The 24,956-nt window shown below is 46.4% G+C and overlaps 2 protein-coding genes and 1 long non-coding RNA gene across 6 annotated transcripts in view; 1 reads left to right on the forward strand and 2 right to left on the reverse strand.

Moving 5' to 3' along the window:
• The window catches only part of LOC137863503 (uncharacterized), a 35,079-nt gene extending 21,002 nt beyond the window's left edge, over positions 1 to 14,077 (reverse strand). Inside the window, exon 1 of the long non-coding RNA XR_011100923.1 lies at positions 13,183 to 14,077. This is a non-coding gene — a long non-coding RNA (uncharacterized lncRNA). The remainder of the gene's footprint in view (positions 1 to 13,182) is intronic.
• Positions 665 to 15,287, forward strand: F9 (coagulation factor IX). Its single transcript, XM_068696662.1, has 8 exons — positions 665 to 793; positions 3,753 to 3,916; positions 4,246 to 4,270; positions 5,969 to 6,082; positions 7,872 to 8,000; positions 9,764 to 10,002; positions 11,343 to 11,460; positions 14,170 to 15,287. Exons 1-8 carry the CDS (start codon positions 727 to 729, stop codon positions 14,715 to 14,717), a joined length of 1,404 nt encoding a protein of 467 aa, XP_068552763.1. The 5' UTR covers positions 665 to 726; the 3' UTR covers positions 14,718 to 15,287.
• Positions 15,288 to 15,359: 72 nt separating this feature from the next.
• MCF2 (MCF.2 cell line derived transforming sequence) overlaps positions 15,360 to 24,956 on the reverse strand; it is a 57,574-nt gene continuing 47,977 nt past the window's right edge. For 3 of the 4 annotated variants that reach the window (XM_068696652.1, XM_068696654.1, XM_068696653.1), the window contains 6 exons: positions 24,518 to 24,581; positions 24,149 to 24,255; positions 23,960 to 24,072; positions 23,568 to 23,680; positions 22,105 to 22,205; positions 15,360 to 17,305 (listed from right to left, as the gene is read on the reverse strand). In XM_068696652.1, coding sequence (XP_068552753.1) covers positions 17,265 to 17,305; positions 22,105 to 22,205; positions 23,568 to 23,680; positions 23,960 to 24,072; positions 24,149 to 24,255; positions 24,518 to 24,581 — 539 coding nt within the window. In that variant the 3' untranslated portion in view covers positions 15,360 to 17,264. The remainder of the gene's footprint in view (positions 17,306 to 22,104; positions 22,206 to 23,567; positions 23,681 to 23,959; positions 24,073 to 24,148; positions 24,256 to 24,517; positions 24,582 to 24,956) is intronic. The other variant, XM_068696651.1, reaches the window with a different exon arrangement.

Raw genomic sequence — 24,956 nt, forward strand, 5'->3', positions numbered from 1 at the left:
AAAGTAGCGAGACCTGCCAGCTTCTCTCCTCTGGTTCTTCTGCTTTAATAAGCCATCAGGGCGTGCTAGCGTCTCCCCGCTCTTCTTTTAAATGTGGTATTAGAGTGAATTCAACACCAAAAGGCAATAGTACTGACACCATGCTTCTGTCATGCATGGATGCAGTGATGAATTTCAGTTCTGACATCCAGAAATCTGAAATTCACTCCCCAGAGTGGAGCAAATGCCTTCAGCCTACTTTCCCTACAACTCCTCAAGGAAGGAGAAGAGTAAAGGGGTGCGTGTGCTTATTTTGACCTGTCCAGAAGTGAATGTTGCTTTTTTATATTTTTTTTTATTTTTATTTTTAACAATGTTCAGTATTTTCCCAACAGAAATTCTTCAGTAACGTCACCTAGATAGGAGTGGGAAATGCAGTGCTCTGAAGAGGGTCACAGAGGCTGGGTTAATGTATTCTTGTGTCTTGCTCAGCCTCCAAACCAGCAATCCTACAGGGCAGAAGATGACCCAAAGGACTGCAGTTACCTAACAGGTTTCTTATACGTGGATGTGCCTCTTCAAATCTCATCCCAGCTGCCATTTCACGTGTCAGCAACAGCACATCTGGGGACCTTAAATTAAAGGGTTACCCAGCGTAAATAAACAAGAGCTTGCACTTTGGAACTATTGACCGAGTTCCACCACTTGAACAATTTGTTAACGAGAGGTTTGGGCACTGGGAGGACGATGGCAAAAATCCCCCTCCTACTCTCCATTTGTCTTCTGGGAGCTTTTCTTGGTGCCGAAAGTACAGGTGGGTTCTTTTAAAAACCTAGGGAGTCTTTCACTTTTAGTTGGGGGGACTGGGAGGAGTTACAGGTTCGGGGACAGTTTGTCACTTGACGCAGCAGCAACTTGTGCTGTCTCATGAGAGACAAGGGGTCGGAGGGACGGCAGCATTTGATATCTTCTCTATTTAAAGCTCTGACTCTTTTATCAGGAATAAAATAACAGCTTTTATGCTGACTTTACACAAAGTGTCACAGGGATTAATTTTAAGAATGGGATTTTTCTGAAATTCATACAGCATTTAAGCTTTCAGAGCTCAATTCAGCCATTCTGGAACACACACATGCAAAAGGAAAAATGGGAAGCACGTCACTGGTGGAGTAACATCCACACCCCCTGTGCGCCATTGCTTTGTCCCAGAATACAAAAAAAGTACTTGCATCTATAAAACAGTCATTGGGCTTGCCACTGTGAGAAACATTTAAAGCCAAACCCAGCGTGAATTTAACAAAGACTGTAAGGTGCAGCCAACACTGTAGACAAGATAGAGGAGTTGATGGATGCGGGCAATCACACATAGTAATGCAGGCGGTCGCATGATTTATCTGTAGCAGCAACACTTCCAGCAGAGGCTGGTTTGCATCCAGTGCAAGTACTTGTCTGGTGCAAGGTCTTTCTTCTTTCATTAAAGCATTGCAAGTAACAGCTTAAAAAAAAAAAAAAAAAAAAAAGTGAGCAGACTTTCAAGTATATCAGTACCGTCATCCACCCAGGGGTATTTCCTAGAAAACACTACATTCACGTGGCAGAGCAGGTCTCATCCCCAGCCCCTTGGCCCAGAAACCCATCTCACTCTCTCCAGCACTGGCTTAGAAGTTTCTAAGTCACACATGAGTGTGTGCGTGGTGTGAGGATCGCTTCCAGCCAGGGCGAGTGCAATGCCATGACCCCATGGGACCTGCCACCTTCGGTTCAGAGCAAGTTTGGCTTGTAAAGTAGCATGTGGGATTGGTAAGATACCAAGAAAGCCTAGGGGGATCTGATGGAGGTAAAACTGCATTCATTAAAATAAGTTCTCAGCATTAACTGGGTTAACTAGGGCAGATGCCTGGCACATCCCACTGGGCAGAGCTGAAGGAGAAGGCCTAACACAGCGGTATCACACAGTGCTGGGCTGCGTGCAGCTGTGCCCACAACTGGCTCCCCCGGTGCTAACCACACAGAGAGCCCAGCAGAGCCACAGAACCAGGGCTGCTCTGTCCCTCTCGCTCCAGACTTTTCTGCCCAGCTCAGGTTGAGGCTCACATTGTAGGGAAAAGGGTTTCCTCCAGTGAAACTTCCTCCTTCCTTCATGTCCCACACATGAAACCCAACACTTGGGGCTCTGGTCGGGTTTCAGCAGACTACTCCATAGGGGCTGCAGTGTTTAAACCAAGCCTGGCTTCTTCAGAGGCCACTGCTTTACCCATCGATATCTACTGCCAAACAATTAGATTAAGGTCAAGAGTTTAATGCACTCCCCTTCTTTTTTTTTTCTTAAAAACAAAAAAAAAAAAAACAAACAAAAAAAAAAAAAAAAAAAAAAAAAAAAAAAAAAAACAACTGAAAGCGTGAGGAAGGCAGAGGTGCAAGCCTGCTTTATAATGATTAAAATCATTGCAAAAACAATTAGTATGGTCTCTGGAAAGAAAGTGCTAGGAGAAAGGCAGGATTATACTGCTGGTGGCATGGTATAAATAAAGCAACCCCTCCTGGGCTCATGAGAATCCAATTAACCTCTGTGGCTTTGGAGAGGCTGGGATCTGGTCTCAACTGAGAGCAGAAGTTATGCCTGAGCAGCAATGACATATACATGCCCAAAGCCCTTCCAGCACATGGCTCACAGACAAAGACCCATGTCCCAGGAGGCCACCACCAACTCCAAGAAGAGCTGCTCTGCCATGCCATCTGGTGACAAAAAGGGACATGGCTGTGAGCGCTAAGGGAGGCTGAAGAGACAAAGCAGTAGGCCATTCTGGGCAATTCATGTCTTTTCTGGAGCGGTGGTAGGGGAACAGTGCTCAGTAGAGGCTGGTGTCTCTGGGAGGTGGGGCAGAAGTTTACAGAGGTTCATAATTTGACAGGTAAATCCTCCAGTGGTTACAGACACAGAAACGCCTCCTCCAGCTTGGGGAGCAAGGCCAGTGCCAGCTGGGAGAACATGTGTGGTGGCACCATGACGGGACTGTATGTCCTTGCAGCCTTCACCAGGTGGCAACCACAGGGAGGCTGGTGGCCACCTGGACATCCCCTCTGACCCAGGGACAGCAGGTTGGAGTCAGCAGGGCACACACCTCCTCACCTGCATGACCCAGCTGCCTTCCCCTGAAGTGGTGAGGAGGGCTCATGTCACCCTCTGGCCAGCACAGCCACAGGGACAGTGGTGCCAGGGCACTTGGGCAAGAGTGAGAAGCAGAGTGAGAAGCACATGGCCCCAGGCTTTCAAGAGCCACAGCTGCTTGCAGAGGTAAACGGCCTATTACAGCCAACACGGGCACAGAGAGTTAAAGTAGGATAATTTCTGTGTTCAAACAAGACCTCACTAAGCAGCAGCATGAAAAAGCCTATTATTCTCCCCTCTTGAATAGCTTATTCCAGTCTGTGCATCTATGATAGGAAGTATTCACACCATCTGCTTCAGGGTATTTTAAGCATCAAACTTCAGTGCTCCTAATCACCCTCTCGCCATCAGCCATTTCTGTCTATTGACTGCTTTGACTCCAGGTTCCCCAGATCTGATCCCCTGGATTGCAGTTATGTTTGACACCAAAGAAATCTCAAGTAGATGATGATAACACTCCTGAAATGTCCCTGGCCATGTGGCAATGGGGGATGAACCCATGAAAAGGGCTTGCTTTCTGGGAGAGTGGAGCCCTGACAGCCCATCCCAGCTGCATCGCATGGTGCGTGCTCCTCTGTAACCTAAATTTCTTTTCAAATTGCAGTCTTTATCGAGAACAAAGAGGCAAGTGCAGTTCTGCACAGGCAAAGGCGAGCCAATTCAAACAGACTGGAAGAGGTTATTTCTGGGAACCTGGAGCGAGAATGCATAGAAGAAAAATGCAGCTTTGAAGAAGCCCGAGAAGTATTTGAAAACACAGAGAAAACTGTGAGTATCTCTGCTGCAAAATGGCAACACCTTTTTCCTCCCAACCCTCACTCGCATGAACAGTTCAGGCGAGGCACAGAGGAAGAGGGAGAAGCAAAGAGCAAGGCGAAAAGGGGCAGGAGCCGGGTGTAGCATCCATCACCCCTTGATTCTCAGTCATGATCCATCTGTTGGGCTGGGGAAAAGCATTAGAAGCTTGGTCACTACCAAGGCTACTGAAACAGTTGTTTTCCTTCAAGATTTTTGCTTTAGCTTTGGAGTCGTCCCTTTACTACTCTAGCCCAGGAATTAGAAATTGAGTGAAATTTTATTTTTTTTCTTCTTTGCAGATGGAGTTTTGGAAGACTTACATTGGTAAGAGCTGCTTTCTTCATGTTCACTTGCATAATATTCATCTCTCAGTGCATAAGTAGCAGGTGCTTATTGAAATGTGTTTCAGAATTCCAAAATTGTTTTATCACAGAATTGGTCAGAGTCATAAGCCCTAAATGCTGTAGCCACCCAGCCTGTGCTTGTCTCAGTTGCACACAAATTGCAAGGAAAAAAAAAATTACTTAGCATTTTCTATGTCAAGCAGGGTTGTTTTTTTTTGTTTGTTTGTTTGTTTTAAACAAACTGCCCGAACCTCACAGAACAAAACCAGTTTGCACGAAGTGCTGGATCCAACGAGCCCAGCTCACATTCTGGGCTTCTAGAGCCCAGCCAGAGTGCAGCATAGAACAAGACATCAGTAATTAACCCACCCCTGCCCCTCCAAGTAGTGAATGCTCTGCTCTCAAGCAGAGGTCTCCAGATATGGCACAGCTTCATGCAAGCACAGTGCGAATCCCTGGAAATGCCAGATTAAAGCAGAGCCTCAACATGATCACAAACAGCATTGCAAACAGTTGTTTGCAATTCAAATCATTGGTCCCAAACCTTTACTTCTCCACCATTTTCTTTCTGGTATCTATTTTCTTCCTTTTCAACCTCAGTCCCCCACGACTCCTTGGTCCCTTACGAGAAAGATTTCAATAACTACAAAAACCTCTGAAACAAATTTTAAGGACATTTTGGTAAATGAACTGCTTTGTACACTGGCAAAGCGCCCAGAACATCTCACTATAAAGCCTTAAATAATTCAGATTAGTCCGTCCAGACTATAAAACAAATAAATTAATTGAATTTATGTTTTAGGACTGTCCTCTGAAAAACTACCTGATGAAACTCAATGCTGCTTTTGTTTCCCTGTCACTGTAACCAATTAGCCCACCAAAAATAACGAATGCCATCTATTCCCCAGGCATTCAGAGCACCTGTTCAGCTTACAAGCTGTTGCTCCCAGCACGTGCAGCCCACAGGAGCTCATCTGCTTCCACCTTGGGGTACCAAAGCCTGATCGTCCTCACCAGGCAGCAACAGCAGCCACCACCCAAACCTTATACACAAACCCTGACATGCCTGAAGCAAGACAAAACTATTCTGTCCCAGTTTGCATACTGCCTTCTACATTCCAGCCTGTACCTCAAGGCATCAGCAACAGCCACACTTACTGGTGGGACGCAAACACATCAGGATGTTCCCCTTCCCTGCAGGGAAAGTGGAGGTTTAGTGGGGACTGTTAGTGTTAGGTCAGAGGTTGGACTCGATGATCCTGAGGTCTCTTCCAACCTAGAAATTCTGTGATTCTGTGAAAGACTGGAGTGTCAAAACAATTCAGATTAGGATCTTGAGGAAACAAGTCTTCCAACTTCAGCTGTCCAACCTAGCCAAGACATGAAATCCTGCTAAAATGTCTTTATGGAGATGAAACAAGCAGAATTAACCCATAGGAGACAGTGTATGTAATTGGGCCTGCTGTAAAGCACTGCTGCTGCTGTTACCCTAGCGCTGATGCTGGCTATTATGTTTTTGCATGCCAGAATCTGATTTATTTTCCATTATGAAGATGGAAGGCACACAGCCTTCTGCTCATTTTTAGCAGGAGGTTTGCACATAGAAGGCTCCAGTGCTTGACTGGCACTGGCTGTGGTAGACACTCACGTTCGTTAATTCTCCTGTCTTCTCACCAAGATGGAGATCAATGTGACCCCAATCCATGCAAAAATGGAGCTGTTTGTGAGGATGCCGTAAGTTCCTACACGTGCTGGTGCCCAGCTGGGTATGAAGGCAAGAACTGTGAGATAGGTACGTATGGGGGGCTTATCCTGTGATTATTTTGCCCTTTTTGAAATCACACCTCATCAAAGCGGGCATAAAGACTTTCATCCTACTCGAGGGCTGGTTTGGACACACATTGCCTTGCTGTGAGACACTGTGTGAATGTGCAGATGTAGCCCATTGGCAGTGGGATAGCAGGGGGACACACCTTGGGATACAGGAACAGATGTGTCCCTCCTCTCCCATCCCCAGCAGAGCCCCAGCTCCACCTCCACCAAGCCCCGCGATGCCTGCTCGTACGCAGGGCTCAGCAGAGACTCAGGCTCAAGGTCTGTTCAGTGTGCTGCAGCTGCCAGAGCACATGTTGACACAGACCTTCCTTTATCTCCCCAGCACAAGCCTTTCCAGGGCTGTTCATCAGCCAGGGACGACACACGCCCACTGAAAGCAAGAGTTTTACACCAGCCCCAGTGCAGCCCCCACGATTTCACTCCTCCTTCCCGTTCTCACACCAGGTGCTGAGGGGGTAGGACTAGCACAACTTCCTCACAACGGCACTCTGCTAAATTCATAATTATGATTATCACCAGCAACCTTGAGTCTACGGGCAAACAAAAGGCAAATATTTTCCTGATGGGTTGAGGAGTTTATGAAAACCAAACAGATGATAATTTAAACAAGAGGGATATTCAGCTCTTATATTTATAATATAATCAGGGGCTGTGCAACTCACATAGTGTGCTAGACTCACTGCACTAATAAAAGATTCCCTTTCTAGTTGTGCTTCTGCTCTGGCAAGAGAGGAGTGTACGTTAAAAAGAGCATTTCAAAGCTGCATCAAATTTAAATAGTCTCATTGCAGATTTCTCATGGAAGTGAGACAGGAGCAAAAATAGCACTAGAAGTGAGGCGTGAAAAGGATCTCAGTAAAAATAGTAAATGATGGCATTAAAATGGCTACAGGAAGGGAGGTGTCCTTGAGGAGGTAGGAGTGGAGTTAATCTGCTGTGAAGCTATTTGAAAACTCCCTGAGAATTAATAGGGTACCTGCAGATTAGTGGATTTCGACTTCCAAGGGGTGGCGTTCCCATAGCAGAGCGAGAGGTGGGATGGGAGAAGGCACACCCAACGTGCTGGGACTCTCACTGAGCCTTGGGTTGCCCTACAAACACTGGGAATCATTGCATCAAAAGTCCTGCTGAAATGGGTCCTCCACATCAGGCTGTAATGATTTGTAGGTATGTCAGGACGAGCATGTGGTTTTGCTTGAGGTTTCAAATTCAGAGACCAGCAATAATCCCGAGACAAAGCTTTCCTGGGGCTCAGGCTTAGCTCCCACTGGATATGCAGTGCTCTCCACTGGCACCTGTGCCGCGGTTGGATTTCCGTAAGCAGAGGGGAGGAGGGGAACATGATGGTGGGGAAATCACATGGCTCGTAACCAAATATTTGCAGCAGTCCTTGGGGGTCAGGCTGCCAAATTTCAGGCAGCTCTGCAGGGCTGAGCAGTGCCAATCACATTGGTCTGTCACGCAGGGATTGCTGGAGGTCGGAGGCTGTGCCGGAGCTGAGAGGCACCTCACGTAGGACCGTGGCCATTTCCTCATCCTGCCTTCTCAAAGAGTTGCCTGGCCCTGTGTCAATATGAACAGGGATGGGATTTGCAAAGAAGAGAGTTCTCTTTGCAAACAAGCATCCATTTTGCATAGTCTAGAACAACTGGAGTAAGCTATAGGCTGAGCCCAAAAGCCCGGGTACAACAACCCTGATCTGTCATATGTCAGAGCTTTCACATTTTCTTTTTAATTTCTTTCAGATTTCACTTGTGCAATTAAAAATGGAGGCTGCAAGCACTTTTGCAGGCACGACCCACCGCAGAAAGTCGTGTGCTCCTGCGCCGCTGGCTATAAACTTCAGGAAGATGGAAAGTCCTGTGAACCTACAGGTTAAACTTTAAAGCATCTTTAAGAGATTTCGGTTAAAGTTTCTAAGGTCTTCTCCTGGATTTAGACACATGCATCTCACAGAAATGCTATATACAGTTGGAAGCCAACCTTGTTCTCTGGCTTAGCAAACTTAAAGAGCCTGATACTGCACTTTCCCAATGGCAGATGTGGGGTAACACTGGAAATATGTGATCCAAGCACCCTTTTTTTAGCCTAGGTGTAAAGGAGGAAGTTCCGTGTCTGGGACTATTGCACACAAGGCAAATGCCTGTTTCAGAGGGCTGCTCACATGGGCACATCTCACACTTGCAGCTATTCTATAGTTCCAGGTACAGATCAATAGTTATCTGGAGACAGAAATACGGAGCTCAGCTTTACCAGTGCATACATTGGTGTGTGGTCAGGCCAAACTTCCTCACACCATCTTTCAATAGAAACTACTTTTCAGTCAGTGACCCTTCACCTAGGATGCTCTGGACTTTTTTAAAGCAACAAGCAACCTTTCTGCCTGAATATCGTCCTGGAGGTCTCTCTGCTGTGAGCTGTGCTGTGTCCCATAACTACTTGAGTCCAGCAGAGACAAGGGAAGCTTTTTGGTGGTGCTGCCCTCCTGTCAGCATGAAGACACACGCAAAGACCCTCAACAGGAATTGCGCTGTGTGGGTCACTTGTGATGCTAAGGAGCAAAACGAAAGCAGCCAAACAGGGTGGAGAAATGCAGTACTTGAGGTTGCTAAGGAATAACTTGTTCTTGTCATATTCCCCCCTGACTTTCAGGGATCAGACTCTCAGCCGAAGACACTTGCAATGCTTTCTGCTAATGGAGATTATTGAGATCTAGGGCCTGTGTTGCCCCACTTCCAATGGGCCAGAAAGGTTTACTTTTGGCAACAAGATCACCTTCCAGGTTAGGTAATTGCCATTTCTTCAAAAGCTTAGCTTTTGTTGGCTCTGAAACTCCCATTTTGTAGCCTAATTTCATGACAGTGCCTTCCCTCACTGAGCACTTATTTGAGCCCTACTCCTAAAGTGGACTGTTTAAGGAAATGCAAAATCTCTGTAGGCCACACTTACATCTGATTTTACACTAATGTTTGTTTGCACAGTGCTGTCAAAAGCTTTTCAGATGAAAGACAATGCCTGATGCTATTTACTATTTTGACTGCCACTATCAGCAGGGATTCGGCACACACTGCGTAGGAGAGAAATGGGAAGAGCTCGTCTAAAATGAGCTTACAGATGAGGTCTTCATTAACAGGAAAATCTACAGCCCTAGCATGAGTTTATTAATGTTTTCCTCACCTTGGTGCCAAGCAGGATTATCTGTACAATTGGCAGATATTATTTCCTGCCCTCTCCCAGCTGGACTTTTATTGTTCTGGAGTAACTTGCTGTAGAAATGTCAGCCAAACAGCCGGGCTGCCCAGCACAGAAAGCCTCCCGGGCACGCTCCTCAGCATCCCACTAAATAAAGGCACAGCTGCACCATCCCATCCAACATACCCCCTCTCTCACAAGCTTCCTTCTTTTTAAAAGCTGTTCAGAACTCACGTCTAAGGCCCGGGAAGCCTTTATGCTTTTGCTACTCTTGCATATTGATTGTACTGCTGCTCTAGGTCCTGGTCAGTTCATTTACACACCCACTCATCCCCAAACAGGGTGCTGGGAGGAGACAGCATCTGTCTCCTCTCCTGCTCCTTCAGTTGCTGTCACTGTCAGCATGATACACAACCAGGGATAACCATGCCCATTTCTCTCCCAGTGCCATATCCCTGCGGGAGGATCACAGCTCCTGATGTGAAGAGAAAGCTCACCCGAACCATAAACACCTTCGAGTACTGGAACATCACCACCAATGATGAGGATGACATTCATGATGAGGCTCTCAACATCACGGAAACCCCCACCGCTGCCACCACCAAGAAAATCATACCGATAAATAAGACGGACACCCGGGTGGTCGGGGGATCAGACAGCATGAAGGGCCAGGTGCCCTGGCAGGTACTGGCTGTTTCTGCCTCTCCCTCATAACCCCAGCAGTCGCTCTGTCTAGGCAGTTCTGAACTCAGGATCTTCTTACTTTGACATACTCAAAACCTGTCTTTGAGGATAGTTTAGCAATAGATCTCAAGTCTACTAGGAATACAGCTTCTTTTTGTACATGGTTTCATGCCACAGCAACAAAACTTGCATGGCTGGAGGCCTACCCTTGAAGTCAGAGTCAAAGCAGTTTCCTCTGGGGAGCACAGCTTTGCAAGGAAAAATGCAGCTCATTTTTCAGTGAAGCCACACTGAATGGTTGGGAAATACCATTTAAGTGCAATATTCTGATTCTGTGCCGTTGCAAACCCTGGCACAGACCGACAGCACTGATGGCAAAGGAAAGTGGCTTATGCCGGTAGGCCCATTTGTGCAGCTCAGCCAAGAGAAGAACCAGAAAGTTAAGCATAAGAAATCAGTCCCCGCAACGAAAGTCAACGTGCACGCTAGCAGCCCACCAAGCCTGGCGAGCTGGCTGTGCTCATGGAGACCTCCACCTCTCCGGGCACCCCCCAGGACAGCTCTGCTTGCCCAGATGAAGAAGCCTGGCCTGAGGGGGATTCGGGCAGAGGGGCTGATGCCTGCTCGCTGGGGTTGGGGCTGCGAGAAGGGTCTCGGAAGCCGGGCAAGGAGCAGCCGGGCAATGCTGCCCCCCAGCCGGGTGCCCGCAGCAGGGGTGCGGTGCTGCCCTCCTGCGGCCGGCGCTGCGCTGGAGCTCGGAGCTCCACCAGCCGATGATGCCAGGGCATGGGGGGCACCGGGCAGCTTGCAGGGGACGAGCAGTGCCACGGGGAAGGGGCGAAACGTAAGGGAAATCTGTCTTTCGGACACAGGTCGCCGAGGTGGCTAATCGATTTAATTAGAGAAGTTTCAGCATAAGGGATGTCCTGGCTTGTGCCCAGGGGAGCTAGGTGCTCACGTGGCATGGGTAGTCAGCACCTTGCCCCCAGCTTCACCTGTTGGTAGGTATGGAAGTGAATGGATTCGGGAAACTCCGTGTTTTAAGCTGAGGTGTGTGTTTGGGCCATCTGCCCCCCCCCAGCCTGGAGCAGGGAGAAGCAGAGCAGGACATCAGCTCGTGTGCAGGACAGCATCGGGCACCCCTGCACAGCACCGAGGTGGGAGCATGGATGCTCCTTGAGGAGCAGCGTGTGGGATACACTAAGGTGGCTGGGACAGCACTGGCTCCATACAATTTAAATACAACCCACCCTGCAGCCAGACCAACCCTGTGCATCTCCATCTTCTTCCCTGCCAATTCGCATGAACCCCACAGCTGTGGTTTCCCTCTGCTCCCGCAGGTTCATCTGGTGGACAGCAACGGCTTGGGCTTCTGTGGCGGATCCATTGTCAATGAGAAATGGGTGGTGACAGCAGCACACTGCCTGCAGTCAGGGGACAACATCATGGCCGTGGCAGGTGAGCACCGCAGGCGGCATTGGGACAGCATGGGCAAGGGACAGGCCTCAGCACCAGAACCACAGGCTGCTGGCCTGTCTGACAACAGCTCAGCCTGACTGCAGAGAGCCAGAGAGAAACTGAGGCTGCCTAGAAGCCCATTAGGCACCAGTGAAGGTGCTGCCGATCAGCCAGGGTGGTGTATGTTGGTCTCTGCTGCCCACACGGGACCTCAGCAGGGATTTCTGCTCTTCCCGGGGTCATGCCGAGTTTCCACTCCACTCTCAGAGAACAGTTTAGTGTGGATGGTGTAAGAGTGGCACTAGCAGCCTAACTCCTTGCAAACTGCTTTTGCTCTTAACTCTTTTAGAAGTAAATAGAATTATGGAATAAAGTAGAGAACCCAGGCTGGCATGTGGGCAAGCGTGCTTTTCCAGCAGGCTCTCTGGGGAGTTAGGCAGGAGCAGCATGACCAGACCGCACAGCAAGGAATGGTACGGCTTTGCAAAACAAATGTATCTTTGCTGGAAAAATGGTATTTCCCTGTGATTCTTGTACCCAGCTGCTACAGGCTGCCTGCTGATAATTCAGTGCAGGGCCTTGGCAAAGTGGTGCAGTGCCATGTTTCACAGCTGTGCCAGAATCATCTTCCCAAATTGTTTCTCCCCTCTATGAATATCTAGTATAGGAGGCACGCTGATAGAGTTGGTAATAGCTACAGGCAACGTTTGCAGGAGGCGGGAAAGTATTTCACTTTCTGTTTAAACACTATCAAATGTATTACTGATAAGAATTAGGTTCTATGTGAGCCTTGAAACACAGAGTTCATATCTACATAAATCAATTTATCTTAGGGCTCCATCTGCACCTTCTGCCACATTGGCACAGCTGAGCTCTTGGCTGTGCCTGGCTGTCCTGCAGAGCAGCTCACCATGGGGCTGAGAACCCCCTGCCCCACACTGACAGGATGAGGTACACAGCTTGTTTTTGCTACTGACTTTCAGGCAGCTCTGCTTGAGAGCTCAGCACAAACCCACAAACATGAGAAAGTACAAAATTCCCAATGCAACACGAACCATCCCCCAGAAAAGTACGTTTCTGCTAGACAGAGGTTTTGCGTTTGCAGCATCTACATGCAAACAACCTCCCCTTTCCAGCTCGCTCAGGCACGGCACACCCCCCTCTGTTCAGGATCTGCTCCCAGCCAGCCCCCCTCATGCTACCTGCACACTGCTCTGCAGCACAGCGGCGTCTCCAGGGCAAGGTTTGGGGCAGGCAGCAAGTCAAGAAAGCAAAACACAGTTTTGCAGGGCTTGTTGAATTTGTGTTCACACAATATATGGATAATATCTGAATCATTCACCTCCATTCATGCTAGGTGTTCAGCTTTGTTTGTAGCATCCTGGGAGGCCCAAAAAACAATAGCAGGGGGTGGAAGAAGCATTCCAATCCCTTGTCCTTCTTTGTCGCTACACTGTCATAACTGAAGCATATTTCCAGGTCCCCAGCAATAGTAAGCAGCTGTAGCACACACACACAAAAAAAAACAAACCTCTCAAACTCTCCCCCACTTCTGTCTTACACTTACACTCTAGAAACACAGCCTGCAAGGAAGCTGACATTCACACTCTGCTGAAAAAAAAAAAAAAAAAAAAACCTTCAGAGAGCACAGCAGCAGCACCAGCCGCCAAAACCGCCTTCACCAGGCGACAGCCTCCCCATGAACACAGAAAGCTGCCTCACCTCTCTCGGCAGGGTCCTCGCTGCTCCTCGCAGGCAGATGCAGCAGACACAGGACACAGCCAGGGCCAGGGGCGCTGCAGATATTGTTTAGAGGCGATCGTATATTCTGGAGATTACAGCAAAGCGTGTGGAAGTACTGCGGCGGGGGTTAAACGCACCCTGCGCCTCTTGGGCTGCAGGAGAAGCCATCCTGCTCGCAGCCCTCGGCATCACCAGGTCGTGGGCAAGGCAGGGACTCAGCTCCAGGCACAGCCCAGCCACCAGCCAGAGCCCCCAGAGCTTCCCTCTTCCTCTACCTGTTGTCACAGGGCTGGGAAGGGATGCAATCAGCTGCTGGCAACTTAATCACGGGAGCCTGAGGCGGCAGCACCCTGCAACCGCCGGCAGCTGAGCCTCGGGCGGCAGCAGGGATGCAGGACACCTGTGGGGGGCATTTGGGGCTGGCTGCTGATAGCCATCCCTGAGTCCTGTGCTGCCCTGCCATGGTGCAGGGTGCTCTGTGGGTTTGGAAAAGGGAAGATCAGGCTCCTTTCCACTAATTGGTGATGTATTTAAACACAGACTTTTAATTCTGGAGGCTTTCCCCTTGGATGCCAGGGCAACACCTGCCTTGCGCCCCTGTGGAAGTGCTAAATCCAGAGAACAGCCACGCTGCTACAAACCTCAGCAAAGGCCCCTAGCCCGTGTGTACTGTGAGGTGCTGTTGGTCTCGTAGCCGCAGTTGCTGCCACATATAGAGGGGATTTGGTGCTTGCTCAGCCGCTGCGTGTCCAGTGCCACATCCAGCAGCTTTTGGGACCCAGTAGGTGCTGCTGCGTGAGGCCCCCCAGGGCTAGGGTGTACAGAGCTCATCCGCCCTATGCTAGGCTGGGGTGCTATTGTATCATGACAGCACTGTCACAATGTCAGCTTGACCAGGGCCTGCACGCATCCTGCAGCACCCTCACACTGCTGGGGAGACCAGCCCAAGCCCATTTTTCTCTGCAGGTGAATACAACACGAAGGAGAATGACAACACCGAGCAGTGGCGTAAGGTGGTGAAAATTCTCCCACACCCCACGTACAACGCCTCTATCAACAAGCACCACAACGACATCGCCTTGCTGGAGCTGGACGAGCCCCTCACCTTCAACAGCTACGTCACCCCCATCTGCATCGGCAGCCGGGAGTTCACCACCATGCTGCTGAAGCACGGGCAGGGCACGGTGAGCGGCTGGGGCAGCACCTTATACCGTGGCAGGCCCGCTGTCATCCTCCAGGTCCTCACGGTGCCCTTCGTTGACCGGCTGACCTGCCTGAAGAGCACCTCCACCTCCATCCAGCAGAACATGTTCTGCGCGGGCTTCTCGGCCGGTGGCAGGGACACCTGCGGAGGGGACAGCGGGGGTCCCCACGCCACCGAGATCGAGGGCACCTGGTTTCTGACGGGGGTCACCAGCTGGGGTGAGGAGTGTGCTAAGCCGGGCAAATACGGCATCTACACCAAGGTCTCCAAGTACGTGAAGTGGATAAAGGAAAACACGAGGCTTACCTAACCCAGGCGACGTTCCTGGTGGATGGACTGGTTAGGTGGAGACCGCAGCCATCGCTGCCTGTTTTTCAGAAATCATTGCGTTTTAATAATCATTTCTAAATGAACTAATTTCTGCTCTTTGAAGGCAACAGTTGAGAAAACTCAGTGTAAATGTGGTAACAGGGAAATAAAAAGCCTTTTTAATCACCCATGACTGCATTCCTGAACACACCAACACTGCTGAGGTCAGGTAGATCCCCAAGCCCTGCGTGCCTACAGCTGACACACAGCCTGGGGCTGCAGCACAGGCACCAAGCCCCCCTCCTTTCCCACATCCCTCACCCCTAAAGGGGCTGTCACTGCCTGCCAGTGCCCCCCACGGTCCCACTGCAGCCAGTACCCAGGATGGGACGCAGGGCAGGCCAGTGACGGAGACAGCCTGAGCCAAGGCAGGACTGCAGCAGCCGCCACTTCAGTCTCCTTGCCACCACATCCAGCAAGGAGTTACCCAGATCATCTGCCACTGCTTATTTTAAAATCAAAACATATGTGCAAATGTTATACTTGCTCCAAATAAATTAAATAAAACCAACACTGAGATTTTTTTCTCTTTCAGAATTGTAGCAGAGTTGTCTTTGGAACAAACTGCATATTCTCGTATGAATTTATTTAACAACGTTTTAATCTTTAAATATAGATTTAACACATTTTTTACAGGTACATATACAATATAGTTCATTTAAACTTGCAGTCAGAAAATTCCCTACTGTAATTTATAATAACATGTACATGAAGAGCCTAGTTCAACAGCATACTTAAGGTAACATACCATGTCATGTGCAAAGTTTCAAATGTTAAAAATCTCAGACTGTACATTCAGATTTGCAGAACTAATCAATCTCATAAATTAATAAAAGCTTAGATTTAAAACTATGGAAGACAAAAAGATTAAAACCATTTAATATGCAATGTGTGCTATGCTTGAGACAAGTATTTACAGTTGTACCTCAAAATGTGTACTGTTACCACAAGAATTGTTACCACTATAAACAGCCCCCATAACTTCAGAGAATCCTACTTTTCCACCTAACAAGTGCATCATGACCAGCTTTAAAACAGACAGAAATAAACTTCATAAATAAACTTTAAAACCTCCCTGGCTTGATTTCCAGTGGCTGAAGAATACTGGGATCTTTCTAGGTCTTGCAGCGTTGTTCAGCTCAGACTCAGCTGGTCTCGTTTTTGGCGGCGTATGGGGGTTGCCCACAATGCTGACCACCCACACTGCAGAGATGCCCACGGTGGTGTGGCAGCGTGGCAGGGAACCCCCGGGCAGCAACAGCCAGGAAACAGTTCAACAAGTCCTCTGTACAAAAGTGGTCACCAGAAAAAAACCCAGTATGTTTGAACTTAACAACTTGGTACTGCAGCTAAGAATTCATGGTTCACAAATCAAAGTCAGATCACAAAGGTCCCCCTTCAGTCCGTGGTATAAAACATTTTGTTTTGACAGGACAGAGCAAGTCCACTACCGCATGCATACTATTAACCCTGTTCTCAACATAGTCAGATGCTCTTCGCACACATCTGCTTAAAAGTCAAACCACCTGTACTTATCATCTACAAAAGCAAATCTAGACAAAGAAACACAAAATTAAATTGAGTGTTCAATATTCTTTTTCTTTCCTGAAAATTCAACTGATGCATTACTGTTAAAGATGCTGAAAAGTAGTCTTGTCACAAGAACATCCTTAGTGCAAACATGGACATTTAACTTTGATTTATGGCACGTGTTCCAAAAGTACATACATTAAATGTAAACTTCAACACTTGCTTGATACAGGTTTCAGTTTTGGGACACTTTGGGACCCTAAGCGATTGGCGACAACCCTGAGTTGTCAGTTTGACCTGATCCAAACCTCACTGAAATCAGTGGGACTGACTGCAATGGGCTGGATTCAGACCCTAAGTGCAAAAAAAGGATCTTTAGCATTATTGCATCTTCGCATGTGAGTCAGCCAGATGATGCTCTTACAGAACATTACATTCACATAGCTGAAATAGATATTTATGAAAAATCCATCCATAAAATCAATTAAGCAGGACATACAGCTCTTTGATGGTTTTTGTTTGTTTTTGGTTTACCAAAACTCAACTGTTTGATTTGAAATCAACTTCAGCAGTTGTCAGCTAGTAAGTAGATAAAGCCTTCAACCTGTAGAGGAAATTTCAAGCATCTAAACCAAGTGTCAGGAAACCGTAGTGTACTTCTCTGATGAAACGTGATGGATGCCATGAAAAAACAGCAGGTAAAAATAATAAAATACTGTACTTTCCATAGTGAGAGAAAAAAAAAAAAGGAAAAAAAAAAGAGCAGAGAATGGCTTCCTTTATGACTATGAGAAGCTGCTTAGGACCCCGGTCCTTTTCAGTGCAGATGAAGCTGTGGAGCTCTGTGAATGTGATGAATAGTACTGGACAACTCCAACTACTGTGCTATTTCTCTGTAACACTTAGTTGAAAGCTTCCAAGAGCATCAAAATCAGGATGCTACTAGTTCACCCTTAATTCAAGGGGAACTAAACTTTCTTGTGTTACACAGGGCAGCATCTATAAAGTAATGAAGAATGATGTTAATATTAAAGCATCTTATTCCAAGAAATACATTGTTCCCTGTAATCACATAACATTTGTATAACATTAAAAACAGCACACTCCTGTGGTTCTCCCTAAAAGCTGAACGCCCATTACCTTCAATGAGAGCCTTGCCTAAGGCAGGACCACAGGGTTTGACTCGTTTCCATAACCTATCGCTTGATTATCACAGCATGGTCAGAGGTTATCTTCTCTAGACTCCTTATTTTGTCAGGCTCAAAATGGCTTTCTAAATAGTTACAAAATAGCTGTTCTATGAAGCTGGCTGGCATCACAAGTTGTGAAAGTAGACCCTGTTTTATGTTTCAAAGGCAAAAAATCAGCATTATCTTTAATGGACCCTGTATAATAATTCTGCTCATATAAAGCCTGCGGCTGCAATAATTAAAGTGCATGAGTAACAGTGCAAACAGCTGTGCTACATCTGCAAAACTACAAGTGGCATTTTAAACAGAACTTACACAAGACTTGCACTTTTCAGCTAGCATGCTTATGCCAGCTTGCAAGAACTCAAGAGTTCAGCCATTTACAATATTCTGATGAGGCTAATTAAAACCACGTGGCCCAAGACACCAGGTAAAGGGTTGCCTCAAGCTCACCGTAATCAAGAGAATGGTCCCAGTGCCCCAGCCAGCCAGGGCACAGCATGCATGGAACTCAGTCCTTTGGGTGCTAGAAGTGAGGGAAAGCTTTGCTCTGCTTTGCATGAAGAGCACCCACACACACGCACACACACACGCCCAGGGATGCCCTTAAGGCTTGGAAGAGATGATCTGGCAAGTGGGATGTTGAATAAAACTGGAAGAGGGTCTGGCATGTAACACAGGAGCAGGAACCTGGCCAGACCTACAGCACACCACAGAGTGAGAGCATTGCTGCTGCCTGCACCCTCCTTGAAACAAGCGGGTGTGTGCATTTGCCCTGGCAATGGAGCATTCTCCCATCACAGCTCTGAATGCTCCTTCATTTTGGGCTCAAATCAAATTCTGCCATAAAACTTTTTCTGCTGTTTAGAAAGACTTAGAAGTTGCAGCAATATTTATTTTTTATATATAGTCTAATAAGTAGAGGCATTTATCACTGTTTATGTTTTTCACTTGAATCTTTTTATCTTTTTTTCTTTTTTTTTTTTTTTAATTTGGGCTGCTCTATTTCATGCTCTTTTCTAAAAGAACTGTCTCATGCAACCTTCATGCAGTGAGTGAAAATCAGAAACCTGCCCTTCTCTCTGTCCCAATTTTAAAGGTCAGATGAAAAAGGCTGAAAATTTATTGGCCTCATTTCGCTCTGACGTGAAAATTCTGGAGTGAATAAAACACTTCCTTTGCTTGCATTTGTTTACCACTGCTGAGAGAAAAGAAGAGCAGAGCAAAAGCTTAGCCTCCGTGGGAGGGGAGCTGTGGTGCTCCTGCAGTGAACATTGTGTCACTGAGATGAAAACGTCACACATCTGCTTTAGGTTTTAGCAAGGACATCGTCATCTCTGCACTCCCAGCTCTCAGTTTGCTGAACTGGGTGCTGCAGCACAGCTGGGAGGTGATGTGATTTGTCCTTCAGTGACACAGGTGCTGTCAGTTCTGTAAATCACAGGAACAGGTGTTCTTTGGCATATTAGCAATCTGGGAACTTGCAGAGATTTTTTTGTTTCCTGCTCTGCTGTGGAAGAGAAGTTTGGATTCTAACACCACAGCCTTGACCTTTAAAAGAATGTGTCTTACACAATGGACTACTTCTTCTTAATTCATACCAAAGTCAAGTCAGTTAACCAGGCAATACCTGACCACTTCAGCAAAGCATCTTAAACTAACAACAAACGGTTAAATTTCAGCAGTAACTATTTTCTCAATACTGCTTTTTCTGAGCAGAGCTCTCCCCAGACTTTCTCTTAGTTTTACATATTATCACCTGCAATACAGAACTGTTTCTATGGCATGCACATAAAAAAACCCACACCATAGATTGCACAGGAAACGAAATAAATCTATTCAGAAGACAGAAGCAAGGACTAATCTCAGAAATTATAGCTAGAGGCATGACAGAGGGGAAAACTGTTTTTCAAAATGACCTCAAAGCCTTCTGAGTTAGGTCCAGGCCAAGATTTACACAAAGTTTAATGAGGTTTTCCATCCCACCTTTGCAATAGAAGATTTAAATGAAAATGATGAAAAACCATGACATGGCATTGTCAATAGGAACCACTCATCCATAAGGCAAAATAATTATGCAACCAGGTAAGTAAAGAAAGAAAACCATCTGCATTGTCAGGATTCATATGGATGTTTGAAATTCTCCCTTGCACAGAGGATCTTCCTTGGCAGGCCTGGTGCAGGACGGTGTATTTGCAAAGCTGACAATTGCAGTGTAGGAGGACATTTACCAAATATTTATCAGATAACTTCAAATGGGCAGAAAAGTTTTCTATAATTTCATTATGCTTTGTAATAGTCCTGCATTGGACCAACTGGCAGGAAGTGAGAGGAATAGTATGTAAGCATGAGTAAAATTAGCTATACTGGGTGGGAGGTTTTGGTAACAGCCACAGTGTAAATCAAAGAAAAAACATTAAGGTAAGGGAATCATTTAATCTATTCATTTAAAGACTTGGCACTGAAAAAATAGACCTCCGATTCTTCTCCATGCTGACTGTGAAATTCTGTGATGGGAGATAAGTTTGTTATTGACTGTGGGGACTGGGAGCTGAGCACTAACACAAGCACCAGCCCCATGAAGGGCTGGGGCTGCCCCACATGCTTTGAGATCCTAGGGACCCCACACCACCTTTATCAAGGTTACTCACTGATGTGCCAAACAGCACTTTTACACAGCCAGCTGAGAAAATCTGAAGGTTACAGTATGCCCTCCTGCCCCTACTTTGTTCTTTGGCTGCCAAATTCTGTCTCTGCTTTATTGGGATTGGCCTGTCTTTGCTCCAAGGAAGACCGGCTAGAAGATCTTCTTGCAGCACTGGAGCAAGAGCTCCATCTTCTGAAGAAGCAGAAAACAGCCCAATGCACACCACATCCCTGAGCAGTTAGTGCTGCGAAGTCACCCACAGCATAAAATGATCAATCCACAAAGGGAATGGCATTGCTAAATACAAAGGTGCTGCCACAGAATCAGTTTTCAGAGTGCAAGGTGCATGACGGCTGTAAGGACACGTCACTGAAAAGCTCTAGGAATAGCTCTAGGAAATGGAGAGAAAACATCCTACATCATCCTACAATGTTGCCTGAAGTGCATGTAAAATTAGAACCATGCCTAGAGACTGCATACACAATCAGCACCAGAGTGTAAAATCGAAGTTAATCTGAACAGGGAAAATCGAATGCCTCAGCACTGCCACCAGACCCTGGCGACACAGCTGCAAAGCATCTGGGCAGTGGTGTGAGACTTACAGCAGCAGCTTTCTGGGGTTTTGTCTTGTGGAATTCTTCTCACTTTGTACTCAGTGACTCTGTAAACTAGCTTGGAGCTGCAAGTCTCAAGGAATTGGGGGATGTGACCCCTGGCAAAACAAACCAAAGTTCAAAGTCTACTGGCATCCCATGTTCAGGGTGCTTTTAGGGTTGGAGAAACCTCACGCATAAGTTGTGGTTTGGGACCAGTGGGAAGCAACAGACAGACTTCCTCTCACCTGTGTGGGGCAGCTGTTAGACCACTACAAACTGTCCCAGATGTAAAATCAGAAAGAAGTCTGTGAAATTTGAGTGCCCTAAAGAAAATGAGATAAAAAATAACTTCCTGCATAGCAAGGATTTTTCTGAAAAATACTGGAAAGCCATCAGTGTTTTGTGATAAGGGCTGGCTAGAATTTTAAGCCTTTCAGAAGGCCTCGTTCATATTCATCAAAATAGGAAAATTTTACCAAAAAAAATAAGTATTTAACAATAAATCTACTCAAAACATGTTTCACATGGTCATACCTGGTGGTTTCTTTCTTTTTTTTTTTTTTTTTTTAACGGACTGAATCTATGTGGGTTTTCTCTGTATTTTCTGAGCCACAACTACCAGCCCCCTACTTCCAGCATGATGATGAAAAAGCATGGAGTGGTGATACCGAATACATGGCAAGGGTGTCAGGCTGCTCTTAAGGCATTTTCTGCTATGCTTCTATTTCTATGTGTACATTTACGACTAGAAAAAGATGATTTTTAAACATGATTTTTAAGACTAAAGCCTTTTGCTAAAACCTGGTAACCTGCTTTAAACTTTATTCTAACGATGGATTAACAAGCAGGCCTGCAGCAGTCAGCAGTGAGTGCAAGAGTGAGGCTTGGCCTGGTGCAGAACCGAAGCATTGCCTTTCACGTGCTTAGGATCAGGCCACAGCGTCTTTTGCAGCACAAGGTGGTTTTTACTAGGTACATCCTATTCACATGGGGTTTGAGCTACAGCAACAAGAAAGCAGAAACAGTCACAGGAATCCTGGATCAGACTCCATTTCTTCTCCTAGATCTTCTACCCAGTGCTCTTGCAATGAAACCTACATTTTAAGTGCTCCTTTTTAATTTACTAGTGCCCAAAGTCACAGAAAGTTCTTAAGGTGCTAACAAAAACAGAAGAAAAAAAAAAAAAAAAGAGCAGGAGCTTAATTTACTACTTTTTGCAGGCTTTATGGAGTAGCTGCTTTTTTTTTTTTTTTTTAACCTGCAGAGGCATATACAGCCAGATTTAATACATCAAGTATAATACAAATGGCTTAAGAGACCTGAATCGAGTTTTCAGCAATTTTTGCTATGCGTATTATATGATACCTGCGACTTTGGCATTCCGAAATCTACAGTCACCGACTACTATCTGCAGACTGTGGACGGGAATCCAGCCTTCTTTTCTTCTGTTTAGGTTTTTCACCAGCCTTTGAACAACAATGGTATTAGTAAAAGAAACAAACCACGCCATGAACATTTTTGTTTCAGCACCAGGCATGCTTTTCACCACTGTCAGTGCAACCAACAGTTTGTTCAAACCAGGGGAGCATTGTAACAGAAGCTGTGCATGCATTTAACTATTCCTCCCCACTAAATTTAGGCACCTAATTAAAAAACCTACCTCGGGAACATGGTTGCCTTGGGCCCCTCTCTAGTTAATCGAAGGGAACAGTCTCTCCAGAGCATGAGTTACCCTACCTGGAACCTGCATCATTCCCCAGAGACACCTGTTTCCCTCCACTGGCTGCTGATGAAGCCAAGGACAATTACTTTCCTACTCCTATAGTGAAATTTGTGCTAAGAAAAAAGCTTGGTACAAGAAATCTTTGCCTGGCACTGGCCAAAACTGCCATGAGAGGTGGTGAGCATTCACCAAAACTGAGATGCTTTATATCTTCTATTTGCTAACAACAAACTGAATTTCCCATGAGGTGTAAGGTTCTGTAGTTATTGGCCAGGAATCCTCCATGGGGCAGTTGTATCTGTGCATTTACAGGCTAGGCCCTGCACAAATCTGATTCAAGTAACTGCTGATATTGCCCTTCCATCTCCAGAAAAAAACAATGGTGTGCTGAACTCTTGCACTCAGGCCTCAGGGAGAATGTGCAGGGCTGGCTGAGAACTAGAGAGCTAGTCAGAAATCAGCCTGAAAAAGAACAACAGGCAGGAATCTCAGCCAAATTGCTGGAAAAATCAGAAGAGGGCATGCTGCCCTCTGAGACAGTGAAACTAATGGTTCAACAGGCAAGACACGGCTATGGTAATTTCCCAGGCAATGCTCCCAGCTATAAGGAGAGAACCAGCTGTGAATTGCTATCCTGCAAGCCACAGCTTTAAATACAACTGAAAAATAGTCTGCAGCCATTAACCAGTTAGCACTGGTTCAATACAGCCGTTTGAGGGAAGAAATTGTCTCGTAATTACTCAATATTGCTATTAATAAACCCAGATGAACAAAGCCAACAGCTGAGCTGGGGGAGGCAGTAAGTGGACAGAGTTCTCACTCAAATCATCATTCTGAGCTAGAAGAATATGACTGGGGTTGTTAAGAAGTTAATACAACAAGGCTCACCCAGACACCCATGGCAAGGGAAGTCTAGACATGTTTTCCAAGGCTAAACCAGTGTGTATGGCCTCTAGCCTTGGCAAGGGAATGAATTCTCTAGCTTTCTGGAATAGACTGAAACCTAATCAGAAGCTGCAAGGAGTATACAATCAGGCAGGCGAGGCTGCATGGCACTGCCTTCCAGGCTTGTAGAGATAAGGCAAAGTAATCCTAAAATACCTACCACTGTCCCTCACCATCTTCATGCAAAAGCTGGATTTCATCCCCATTTTTCACCAGCAGGTCCTCTGATCCTCTCTTCTTGCAGTCTGCAAGAGCTTTATATCTTCCTGGAGACTGTAGTAAAAAGAAAAAATTATCTTACTGAGCTACATTTGATATCATGCAGCTATTATTTCTGACTGCCGCAGGGAACACGATAGAGCACTAACAGCTACCTTAATTAAAATTATTTCAAGAAACTGTGGCTGAGACATCTCCTCATTCTCCAAATTGAGATATGGAAAAACTGAGACATGGAGAAGATACACCCATTATCCAGTGAAGCTTAGCAAAGCAAGACAACCAAAATCAGCAGCACCTCCAGCTTTGGTGCTACTGCACTCCTGTACTAACCAGCTGGTTCCCTTCCTCCTCCTCGGTGTCCGAGCAATTGGACAGGTACTGGTTACCGGACCACTCCTCTAGCCCCTCACAGATTTCCAGGGACTGTGACATTCCTGGCCAGCCTGCAAGATAGCATGCAGCTCAGGTTGGGGTACCCCAGAGCCTGCAAAGCACCCCAAAGGAAGGGGGATGCCATACTTCTGTGGGGCTTGCTCTGGGGAGACAGGAGCACACTGTCCAGTGGCACCGGGCTGGTGCGCTCCGAGTCATTCTCTTCTGAGCTTATGGAGGCTCTCTGCTGCTTTCTGAAAGATTAAAAAAATAAATAAAAAGTAGAATACATTGATCTGAGTTTTAATTTGTAAATTAAATCAAACTCCATGAGGCTTTGTAGAACAGGATTATAAATAATAAGGGTACTTTCTAATATATGCTTTTATAAATGTAAAGGATCTTAGTGACCAGTTTTGACTTCTTAGGGTAGGTAAAAACAAGCTGCAGCTCAGGTCACGCTGCCCAACAAGTGCTCCATGGTGCTGCCCACCTGGGGCTGTTTCTGGGACTCACCCGTCACTCAGCTGGGAGGAGAGGTGGAGCTGGTCCGTGCATGAGCCAGGTTGCTGCTTCTCCACTGTAGGGAGGTCAGACACCAGTTTAACATCTTTTTTTTTATTATTATTAGCAGCCATCACACTTGAAGCATTATTTTAAAAGCAAGACCTTTTGCAGAACTCTAGTGATTATTGTTTAGAAAGAACCAGACCTAGACACTATTGCGAAGCACAGACTGACTTATGATTAAGATGGTATGTTAGCACAAATCTAATAGCAAGCATGCCACTGAAGACTATGGGACTATAATATGCTTAAAACAAGGCATCTGCTATGTATCTTGTTGAATTAAGCCTATGAGAACAAATGTGAAATAACCTCCCATGGTAACGACAAAAAGATGTACTTCTGTAACTCATTTCTGCGTGAGTACCTGGCCTTTACAGCTCTAACT

This window comes from Anas acuta, chromosome 13 (genome assembly GCF_963932015.1).
Source record: "Anas acuta chromosome 13, bAnaAcu1.1, whole genome shotgun sequence".
In the NCBI taxonomy this organism is placed as follows: domain Eukaryota; kingdom Metazoa; phylum Chordata; class Aves; order Anseriformes; family Anatidae; genus Anas; species Anas acuta.

Excerpts from the sequence above, each read along its gene's own strand:
- F9 (XM_068696662.1), top strand. The coding sequence starts at position 727 with ATGGCAAAAATCCCCCTCCTACTCTCCATTTGTCTTCTGGGAGCTTTT. Across the intron at positions 3,917-4,245 it reads TTGAAAACACAGAGAAAACT|ATGGAGTTTTGGAAGACTTA; the intron begins GTGAGTATCTCT and ends TCTTCTTTGCAG. Across the intron at positions 11,461-14,169 it reads CAACATCATGGCCGTGGCAG|GTGAATACAACACGAAGGAG; the intron begins GTGAGCACCGCA and ends TTTTCTCTGCAG.